Source organism: Podarcis liolepis (assembly GCF_965112155.1).
Source record: "Podarcis liolepis genome assembly, chromosome: 2".
Lineage (NCBI taxonomy): Eukaryota > Metazoa > Chordata > Lepidosauria > Squamata > Lacertidae > Podarcis > Podarcis liolepis.
This window is the reverse complement of record NC_139555.1, coordinates 98,782,468-98,794,095: the sequence shown is the minus strand read 5'-3', so window position 1 is coordinate 98,794,095 and position 11,628 is coordinate 98,782,468. Positions and strand designations below refer to the sequence as shown.

At 42.5% G+C, this 11,628-nt stretch overlaps 1 protein-coding gene across 5 annotated transcripts in view; it reads left to right on the top strand.

Moving 5' to 3' along the window:
- Positions 1-27: 27 nt before the first annotated feature.
- The window catches only part of KBTBD8 (kelch repeat and BTB domain containing 8), a 22,336-nt gene continuing 10,735 nt past the window's right edge, over positions 28-11,628 (top strand). Inside the window, exons 1-4 of one of the 5 annotated variants that reach the window (XM_083492104.1) lie at positions 119-358; positions 1,235-1,280; positions 7,199-7,409; positions 9,619-10,733. In XM_083492104.1, coding sequence (XP_083348230.1) covers positions 7,261-7,409; positions 9,619-10,733 — 1,264 coding nt within the window. In that variant the 5' untranslated portion in view covers positions 119-358; positions 1,235-1,280; positions 7,199-7,260. Of the gene's footprint in view, positions 359-439; positions 500-649; positions 809-1,234; positions 1,281-7,198; positions 7,410-9,618; positions 10,734-11,628 lie in introns of those variants that run through there. The other 4 variants (XM_083492102.1, XM_083492103.1, XR_014523021.1 and 1 more) reach the window with 4 other exon arrangements.

Below are 11,628 nucleotides of genomic sequence, written 5' to 3'. Positions count from 1 at the left end.
CACACCCAACCCCGCAGAACGCAGACGACACGCACGCGCGCGCGCACATATTAAAACTACAACTCCCAGCGGCGACCGAGCGCTCTCCGGCCAATCCGCGCTCGCGAGCGTGCGGCGTGTCTGTGAAGTAGGGCGGGCGGGGGAGCCCGTCCTTTGGCGGAGCCGACTGGAGGCCGCGCTGGCGGCGCTCTCGACGGGAGGGTAGCCGAGGAAGGCAATAAAGGGTGTGTGTGTGAGAGAGAGAGAAGCTTCGGCGCCCCCCCTTCTTCTTCTTTCTCCTCCCCCCCCCTCAGCCTCGTGGTGGGCCCACCCACTCACCCTTCCCCTCGTCCGCCCCGCAGAATGGCTGCCGTGGGAGGTGGGCGCAGCTGGGCCGGGGCCTGAAGGCGGTTGGCGTGGGGCGGGGCGGGGCGTGGGTAGGTGGGCGCGCGAGGTAGTCCGCGAGGGGCTTTCGAGGCCTGGCTGTTGGGAGGGGCCGGGCAGCAGTTCCATTGCAAGGGTATTGCGGGGGGTGGGGGTGCACCAAAGGGGGGGGCGTTGCTGATTATATGTGGGGGGGGGGAGTCTTTGTGAGATTGGTGTTGTGGGCCATTATTATTATTATTATTATTATATTACTTGCGAAGTCCAATTGTGCTGGGAAAGGTTGTCAACTTAAGACGCATCAGCGCCCATGGCACTTCCTTGTGCTGTGTGTGTGTTATTAGCTGGGTATAGACAAGTGTGGGAGGTGTCAGCCAAGAAGCCTTATGCACGTCCCCCCTACTCAGAAATAGGCCCCACTGTGCTCACTAGGGCTTTCTGGCAGGTAAGTGTGTGTGTGTGTGTAGGTTAGCAGCCCCAGTTAGTTAGACAGGTTTTTAATTCATTTAAGCATTCGTGTGTGTAGGACGGCGGCAGTTTTTGAATCGGATAAGTGGCCCTTGGGTTTTGGGGTGGGTGTGGGTGGGGTCTGACTCGCCACAGGTGCCATCTTGGAAGAGGGATCGCTTCCTGTTGTGTAGGAAGGAGGGCTGGGGGAGCTGGGGTGGTGTAAAATGATAATAATTAGAAGAATCCTCTCCAAACATCTCTTATCTCTGGCGCGCACATGCCAGTGTCTGTGAGCAACAGGGTCTGGATTTGGAGGATGTATAGGTGAAATGCATAGGACTTTGTTAATATGCAGTGTGTCTGTGTTATGAATGTACATGTAAATTGATTTATGTAGCTTGAAGATATGTTTCCTCTGTAGGGTCCTGGGGTATGTGGAAACAGGGAGGACCTGGATGGGGCAATTGGTGAGTGCACTAGATATCATTAAATGATTAGACACTTATCTGAGGCAGTAGATGAATTCACTATCAAATGCAGAATTCCCAGATACATTTCTTAAAAAATAAAATAAATTGCTGCTAAACATGAGAAACCTTTGTGATTTAGTTCTTAAAGGCACACCTTAGCCATATCTATGTGTTAAAAAAAAAAGGCAATGTTCAGTTATTGTCAAGAATCTACAAAATGCAGTTGCCATAGTTGCTTGGCAAGCATTATCAACCCCAACCCCCAACTATATCATGAAGATTGGCTGTGATTTCAAGCTGCACTTTCTGGGCACGTAGAACACCTTCCAAACTGTCTCCATTGTAGGATGGCTTTCCAAGAACAGGCAATTGTGGACTCATGTTAAAGTTCTGTCCCACTTTTTGAAGAAAAAGGCTCCCAAAAGGTCAACAACAACAGCAACGTTATTACTTGTACCCCGCCCATCTGGCTGAATTTCCTCAGCCACATGTGGTATTCAAGCAATACAATATAGCATACAAATTGACACCAGCCATCTTAAAATATTGAATGAAAAATTTGCAAGGCAGAGAGATCTTCCCAAAAACCAGCCCTGACCCACAAATGCTGGAAGAGATCAGGAAGAAACTTTTCAGAGGCGCCTTGTAGGGGTCAATAGGGCAGAACTTCAAAGACTGAAAGTTTGTGTGAGTGGTTGTCTCAGCAGACATAAAACGTGGGCAGGATAAGTCAGTTACTGTGCAAGAGATAGGTGAAGTACCATGTAAGAATTCTCAGACTTTATAGTGGAAGCAGAAGTACCCAGATTAAGAGTGTTTTGATAGTAGAATGGGATTTGTAATATGTTTAAATACCCAATCTTCCCCTCTGGGAATTCTGCTTGCTTTGTTGCTTTAACAAAAGGTTGCTTAATTGTTACTTTTCTTGGCACTCCTTGCAAGATTTTTATGCTTGGTTGTCTTTTTTCGTTATGTACTAATGGTTGTGGCATAGATTTTAAAGATAAATAGATTAAATGCAATTTATGTCAGTTTTTTTTAGATCTTATCACAGAGTTAAAATGCATAATAGGACTTTCAGGGCTTTTATTTTATTTTTGTCAGTTGGTTACAAACATTAGCCCATTTCCAATCCATATGAAGTTTTGCTCTAGCCAGCATTGAGTGGTGATAAATCATAAGCAGGTTTGCTTCCCCAGTACAGAATTGTTTCTCATAGTACAGAAGTGGCATATGATTAAAGCTTTAATTATGAACCAAAACTGCAAATCACTTATTACAGCGGTACCTCAGGTTACGAACTTAATTTGTTCCGGGGGTCCGTTCTTAACCCGAAACCGTTCTTAAACTGAGGTGTGTTTTCGCTAATGGGGCCTCCTGCTGCTGCCGTCGCGTGATTTCCATTCTCATCCTGGGGCAAAGTTTGTAACCCGAGGTACTACTTCCGGGTTATCACAGTTTGTAACCCAAGGTGTTTGTAACCTGAGGTACCGCTGTAATACATATCAGGTTACATATGTTTCAGGTTACAGACTCCGCTAACCCAGAAATATTACTTCGGGTTAAGAACTTTGCTTCAGGATGAGAACAGAAATTGCTCCAGCATCAGCAGAAGGCCCCATTAGCTAAAGTGGTGTTTCAGGTTAAGAACAGTTTCAGGTTAGGAACGGACTTCCGGAACGAATTAAGTACCTAACCCGAGGTACCACTGTACTCTTAATGGATTGGATACTTGTATCTAAGCATTTGGAAACTCTACCAATGCACAGAGAGCTCTGTCTTGGAGCTAAAGATAAAAGAGGAGTAAGGTAAGAAAACCCAACTCTTGCTTCCAACCTTATAATCAGGCTATCTGTTTTCAATAAATATGAGGAAGACAAGCAAACGTAATGCCTGGGGAGGTCTTGTTATGGCCTGTTGGGGTTTAAAAAATGTATTACTTCTGCTGCACTTAATACAAATTCCTGATTTTGGGGATTACAAACTGATACCATTACATCAATCGCCTTGCCCTAGTATTATTTGCCACAGTACTAACATCTTATCCCTGTCCCCAACCCCCCTTTTAAAAAAATTAGCAGTGCAGGAGCTAGGAACATGGTGTCTTTGGCTTTGACAGAAATGCTTAGTTTGCCATGATGAAGGAATTAGTAGTTCTTTTAAGTTTAAGAAAAGTCAAGGCCAAGGTTCTTGTTTCAGCATTCTACTTTTAACAGTGGCTGTTCAGATACTACTGGGAAGTCCAGGGACAGAGCATGAGTACAACAGAGTGCAAGGTTTATGGAGATTAAGCAACTGGCCGCATCCCCCATGGAAATTGATTATTTTCGAGAAAAGGCCCCTAAGCATCAGTTGAGTTCCAGCTGCTGCCAATCAGTAGACAATACTAAGCTAGGTGGACCATTGTTTTGACTTTGTATAAGGCATCTTCCTGTGTTTATCAGTCAGGTGTTTAATTCTGCTGATCTACTTCGTTAGTTACAATTTCTAATTCTGCTGATCTACCTTTTTAGTTACAATTTCTAAGTTCTTCCGCTTGACTTGGGCATTGTAAACAGCAAATGAATGAATGGTAGGGCACAGATAAATAATGCAGTCATAGTGAAGTGAATACATCCAGTAGATCTACATTGTTGTGGAGTCTCATAATGTTCTCATTCCCAAGTATATATTGTACAAGCTTCATTTTAGCTGAAGGCATGATAGGGGTTGAGATTCTTGTTTGACTGCTTTGTGTAAAGTGATTAATAATTATGGAGTGATTTTTAAAAATTGTTTAGAGCTGTAGTTCTCAACCTTTTCAGACCTGGGACCCACCTTTAGCCCAGACATGCATTTGGGGACCTTTTCTATATTAAATTTGTACTGTGGTAGCTCTAATTTTGCACCCACCTTAGGTCAGATGAATGCTACTAGATCCTGTTTCACCAGTAGGGGTGGGTGATACCTTGTTTTCAACTTCACAATATATCACCAGCTAAATTTCATGATATCTCCTGCCAACCTAACAGTTCGGAAGCACGCCAGTGCAAGTAGATAAATAGGAACCGCTGTGGCGGGAAGGTAAACGGCATTTCCGTGCGCTCTGGTTTCCATCACGGTGTCCCCTTGCACCAGAAGCGGTTTAGTCATGCTGGCCACATGACCCGGAATGCTGTCTGTGGACAAACGCCAGCTCCCTCGGCCTGAAAGCGAGATGAGCGCCGCACCCTATAGTCGCCTTTGACTGGAGTTAACCATTCAGGGGTCCTTTACCTTTTCACCTATATCATGATATATGCAGTGGTGGAGGGTGTTGTCCCTGCGGTGGCAGAGGGTCTCGCCATACCTCCCTGCATCAGTGGAGGGTGTGCCCTGCTTACCCGCAGCAGCAGCAGCAGCAGGCTTTGCTGTGCCTCCCTGTGGCAGCAGAGGGTCCTGCTGTACGTCCTTGTAGAGGGTGCACCGCACTTCCCTGCAGCAGCTGAGGGCCTTCACCAGGCTCCCTGGAGTGGCGGAGGAAGTAGTAGATTTAATAAAAATATTAAATAAACGTCTATATATTATATTTTCAACTAATTTATGAGTAGTTTAAGTGATTTACTAGTCAAGTTGCATCTGTTTCCTCACTCAGAGGTCTAAGTGGAATCTGCATGCATGTCTCACTGAGTTAAACTAAACTTTTACTTTCCTGGGAGTAAACCCCATTGAATTCAGTACAGCTTGCTTGTGAGTAGACACACATTTGCTTTCACTGCTTACTGAAAAATACCCTCCTCATCATTCTCACACAGTACCCAACCTCCCATTTCATCATAAGGCAACCAGCTAAATCTTCTTCCCTCCATTCCCCCCCAGAAGGCCCCCCCCAAAGCCCCCATCCCACCAATTCTCCCTTTTTATCAAAGGGAGGGAGGGAGGGCAAATGAGTCTCCTTTACATTCAGAAAAGCACCCTTCTTAATATGGAAGAAAGCTATATACGGGGAACCAACAACATAAACACCTCCAAAAAATAAAAATAAAAACTCTTCCTCTTTTTTTCACTGGTGAGGAAAGAAAGAAGTGCTTTCCAGTTCTTTGGTTACTTTGCCTCTTTGATTGTCTAGCTGTGGAATTGTTTGCAGGCTCTGCATGATTAGCTGAGCTCTAAGTGGAAAGATACTGGTGAAGCTGAAAGAGTTTGCTGGTTTGCTGTGTGAGGGCTTATTGTCATTTTTTATTGGTAGGAGGGTGGAGGGAGAGAACAAAAAATGCTGGAGACAGTGCCTGCAAATTATCTGCAAGGTATGGTTCAGCTGAGCTACCCCGTGGGGTAACTCTTCAGCTTTTGTTCAATGGTATATTGCCTTGTTGAAACACTTACAACGATGTTATTTCAATACAATTCAACATATTGTGATTTATTGCATAGTCCTGTTCACCAGCTGAAGATTACTGGTTCATAGTATCTGATTACAGTGGTGCCTCGCAAGACGGAAAACCCGCTAGACGAAAGGGTTTTCCGTTTTGCAGGTGCTTTGCAAAACGAATCTCCTATGGGCTTGCTTCGCAAGACGAAAATGTCTTGCAAGTTCCTGCGGGTTTTTTTTCCTTCCCCCCTTTTGCTAAGCCGCTTATCAGCTGATCCGATAAGCTGATAAGACGCTAATAGCGCTAATAGCGCTAATCCACTAATCCGTCAATGGGCTTGCTTCGCAAGACAAAAAAACCGCTAGACGAAGAGAATCGCAGAACGGATTCTTTTCGTCTTGCGAGGCACCACTGTATATGGGAAGAATGGACCCTGGTTTCATTCAGTCTAAATCTGAACCCTAAGAACTCTGGTGTTCTGTGGGGACAGGATGAAGATGTTTGAAGCGTTCCTCTCTGAAATTTTTGTGGATGGTTAAAATTGTAGCTTTCAAAACAAAAATGAGATTTCATTATTATAGAGCACCTTTAATTTTTTAATTTTTTTGCATGGCGTATGTTCTTAATGCCTGTTTTGTTGGTCGTTCTGTAATAATGGAAGTTTAGCCCTCTTAATTAATCCTATTATTAGATGCTGATGTGAGGCAACTCTGGCATGTCCTTAAAAAGTTGTAGAAAATTCATCCAGCCCATTCTTCTCTGTTGAGAAAGTGTCACTATGTCTAATATATAAAACAGCTTTCAATTCCAGTTGGTGTGGTTATTGGAAGTCCGTGAGTGTTTCAGTTATAGATACACTGGGATAAGTACAAAAACACCTGAGGTGGGTTGCAAAAGTCGCACTGCTACCATGCAAATATGATTTTAAAAAATTAAGAAAGGATTGCCCAAATTTAAGAAGAACTGAAAGTCCACAATGGTTTCAGTTCTTTCAGTACAGGAATTTAATTTTAGAAAATTCACAGAATAGTACTTTGAAGAAACCATTTGCCAACCTTTGAATTGCTGCTAAATCAGTGAAGTGCTGATGGGTTAAGAAGCTGGTGTGTTACTAAATTTACCAGGGTTCGCTTTAAAACAAGATGTGTGGTTCGAATGTGACACTAAGCTGGGATCACTGAAAAGTGAAACTTCCAAAAGTTGCAGTTCTTGTTGTATCAGGGATGTGAGTGGGTGGGAGTGTGCAAGGCTGATGCTTTGCTTGGGCTTGTTCATGCTCATCCATGTAATGTTAAACTATGGTTTAATGTGTACTGAATCTCTTGCCTAAGAGATGCATGGAATTCTACCACAAGGTGACTGATGAAAAAAGAAATCTGTAATGCCTAGTATGTGTTGTAGGTTGTGTGAAGCTTTGGGAAGGCATCTTAATAATCTGCTCCTGTCTCCTTCAAGGTGTAAGAACTAGTGTTCACAACGTATAAAATGCGACTCGTTTCTTGATCCATGAAAACATGCAAGAAGATTGTGAGTCTTCTCTTTTTACTCGGTGCTAACTTTTTATCTGTTTCAATGTTTTACCAGAACTGAGCAAGTTCTCACAAATATTGAATGGCACTCCTGTTTCAAGCACAGCCAGCGTTGGGATGGATCCTTCCCATGCTTGTAGCATTCTCCAGCAGCTCAAAGCAATGTATGATGAAAGACAGCTGACAGATATTGTGGTGGAAGTAGATCATGGGAAAACTTTTTCTTGTCATCGGAATGTTCTTGCTGCAATCAGTCCTTACTTCAGGTACATTTTGAGAGCAATGCATTGTGTTAATGTTCCATTCATTATATTTTAGCTGTTGCATTCAATATTAATGTGCAGACATTCGTTTAAGGTTTAGGAATAATGGCAGTAGAAGTTTGTGCATTACAAACTTCTGGATTGATTAATCATGTTTCCATATCAATATGAAATGTGATTTATTCATTTTCACCAAACTTATTCTCCAGGCAGATGTTCTGCTAACCAGTTGAATAAATGAGGTAGACTGTGGTATTATAAATGTATGAAGTATTGCTAATTTGCAAGAGTGCTTTACAGCCTTGGACATTCGGCCTTTTATTATGCTCAGAGTGAGGCCGCTATTAATATTATTATTAATTGAATTTATATGCTGCCCTATATCCGGAGGTCTACTTTTGCCACTAGGGAAATGTATAGTGATCACAACTGAAATGTTAAATCTGGCAGGTATGGAACTGGCAAAACAGAGGTGGTATTCCGTACTTCTGTTGGGTTATTTAGTGTTGACTATGTAATGAATACATTGAAAACAAAAATAAATCATTGACAGTTTTGGCTTAAAAGCCTTATTTATTTATTTATTTTGATTTTATATCTTGCCCTTCTTCCCAAAGGCGAACAAATACACTATTTAAAAAAATATTACACACTTAGAAGAATGGAACTATATTTGCTTGCATTCCAGCAAACTTTGCATGCCACTGTGTTATGCTGAAGAATGGAAAGACAGTTGCCTGGTTGACAGAAATCATGCCTAGGCTTTGTTTATGGTGCTAAGTTGTTAGGTCATAGCACATGAAAAAATAAGACTTCTGACTGAACAGCAACAAACATAAACCAAGAAAAATATGCCAAGGGCTGCTTTCCGTTAGGGAAAATAGGGTCTTCTCCTTTGTCCACCAAGCTGTTCTACCACTCTAAAAGTCTGGAGAAGGTATATCCGTGTAAAAAAAACAAAACAGACCCAAGATCTCTGGCCAGTTTCAGGTACTGCACCAGTGCTACCACATTTCTCTCTGTCCCTTCATGGGTTTGTCACTGAGTGAAACTTCAGACAAACAGGAATGCATTATTCCTGTCCAGTCTGAAATTGCTGATGAAGGAAAGGAGATGAAATGAGGCAACTGAGTAAATGGGGACCATGTAAGTAAAATACAAACTATAGAACTCTCCCACTGCACCCTAGTTCCTATTTGGTATTTGCACCATTGGCTCTTTGTGGCTGGGAAAGTTTGTCTACCCTTAAGTTTAGTATACCAATTTTGATTTGAGAGCTTCCCTTTCCCCCTTTCTTCTTTTTGATCCCTAATAAAGAGGTATGTAGCTGGAAGCCTCTTTTCTGTTTCTTCCCCTTTTTGCCCATTATGTTGAAACAGACCAAAGTAAACAGTTTCAAAATAAGATGACTTTAGGCAATTTCAACAAAGCTGAATTATGCCTGCTAGCTCCTCCTACAAGAATGTTTGTTACACAGAAAATCAGTTCAGTCCATTTTTACCTCCTTACACTTCCTAGCTCAAGGAAGTTGTGGGTATCCTCAGTGGAAGGAAAATGGCAAAAGTGGTTCTTTCAAGCCCCGTGAGTATTTTATATTGCATCAAAACTAATCCAACTTGGAACAGTAGAAACTGCTTGAACTTTATTAACTTAATCGTTTAAATCAGGGGTGGGAGGCTCTTTTTCTGTAGGGTCATTCACTGTGCTGAACCTAGGCTTGGCAGTGTGGGTGTGGCTGCTTGTCTATGATAGGCAGTTACTCTGGTCATGTATGTAGTTGTAGTCTGCTATTGCAGCTTCACAAAGTTGCATTGCTGCAATATGCAACTATAGCAGAACATTTAATTCATTACCACAGGAGTCAGACTATTTAGCATGAACTGCTGGGAACAGCAACGTAGGTGGTAAATAATATATAGCTATTCACTGCAGTGGTTGCAAAAGAAACCTTGCTTGCCTTGTGTTGCAATCCCTGCCCTGAGCAATAGCATGCGTATTTGTATACCATCAGTGGATGGTGGCTCAATAAAAGTCAGAAGTCTGTTCAGTTGTCTGAGTAAATTGTTTGAGCCAGCAATGTAAGATTTAGAAATGTGTCTTGTGTTCTACAAAAACCAAACTGATTAGGTAATTGCTAATACAAAGATTAAGTTACTGTTGGCATGTTAACAGTAGTTCCTTATAAATAACTCTGCACATTTTTGTTTTGTAGATCAATGTTCACTAGTGGCCTTACTGAGAGTACCCAGAAAGAAGTTCGGATTGTTGGTGTTGAAGCAGAGTCCATGCATTTAGTACTGAACTATGCATATACCTCCAGAGTAACACTGACAGAGGCCAATGTCCAAGCTTTGTTCACTGCAGCTAGTATCTTCCAGATCCCTTCTATCCAGGACCAGTGTGCTAAATACATGATCAGTCATTTGGATCCTCAGAACTCCATTGGAGTGTTTATCTTTGCTGATCATTATGGGCATCAGGAACTGAAAGTGAGCTCACAAGATTACATTCGTAAAAAGTTCCTGAGTGTCACCAAAGAACAAGAGTTTCTCCAACTGAGGAAGGACCAACTCATAAGCATACTGGACAGCAATGATTTAAACGTTGACAAGGAAGAGCATGTCTATGAAAGCATTATAAGATGGTTTGAACACGAACCCAACAAAAGAGAAGTCCACTTGCCAGAAATTTTTGCCAAATGCATCCGCATGCCCCTGTTGGATGAAGCATTCGTAGAGAAAATTCCTCCCATGTTTGCACAGGCTATAGCCCAAAACTGTGTACAGAAAGGAGAAAGTAGTGCCAATGGCTATACCCAACGGCTTGGAATGACTGCTTCAGAAATGATCATCTGCTTTGATGCTGCCCACAAACACTCAGGAAAGAAGCAAACAGTGCCTTGTTTAGATTCCGTCACAGGGAGAGTGTTCAAACTATGCAAACCACCCAATGATTTGCGGGAAGTGGGGATTCTTGTGTCTCCCGACAATGACATTTACATTGCTGGAGGGTACAGACCAAGCAGCAGTGAGGTCTCCATAGACCACAGGGCAGAAAGTGACTTCTGGATGTATGATCATTCAGGCAATAGATGGATCCCTAAGACTCCACTGCTTCGTGCCAGAATAGGCTGCAAACTGGTTCATTGCTGTGGTAAATTGTATGCAATAGGTGGTCGGGTGTATGAAGGAGATGGGCGCAACTCCCTGAAATCTGTGGAGTGTTATGATGGCCGAGAGAACTGCTGGACAGCTGTCTGTCCAATGCCTGTAGCAATGGAGTTTCATAATGCTGTGGAATATAAAGACAATATCTATGTTTTACAGGGTAAGATGCTTTGTGTCCCTGTGGTATATGTGTGGGAGCATCTACAAGTGGAACGTTTCACAGAAAAATTCTCATTCAGGCCTTTACTTCTGAATAACTTTATTGAGGGTTATAGCTTGTATAAAGGAAAGTTTCTACTTATGTCCACCTAAACTGTAGGCAAAGGGAAGTTAATTACTCGGTGACCTATGTATTGCCTGCTTTTTTATCTTGGTAATACTAGTTAATACTAGTTTGTATCCATAGCTTAGCATTGGTTTGACACATACTGCCAGTAGTTATTACTTGATGAAGGAGAAATATGGTATTGTGTGTAGTTGATGTTACAACATATTCCACTACTTAAAGAGTCATGGTAGAATGTACTGGGATTGCTGTCCACAACACAAAGTGAATGATTTCAGGAAACACGAGCAGCATTATTGACTAGGCCATAGCTCAGGAGCTGAGTACATGGCTTGCATGTGGAAAGTCCTAGATTTAGTTCCTAACAATACTAGTGAAAAGGACTTTGGGTAGCAAGGCTGGCAAGACCTGTCACTGTGTGAGGACCTGGGAAGTTACTGTCAATCAGAAAAGACTGGTCAGATTAGGCATAAGCAGTGATGTGGGGGTGGAACATTTGCCAAAATGGACAATTTGTCAGAATTCTCTAGTGCTTAATTTTTCCTTGGAAAATATTCCATTTCATAAGTTCATTAGTAACAGTGATTGGATGCCAGTTGCAAATAAAATACAGTCATACCTCGGCTCCCGAACACCTTGGGAGTCGAACGTTCCGATCAAAAACCATAAGTGAGTGTTCCAGTTTTCGAATGTTCTTTCGGAAGCTGAACGTCCAATGGGGCTTCCTGCAGCCAATCGGAAGCCGCGCTTTGGAAGTTGAACGGACTTC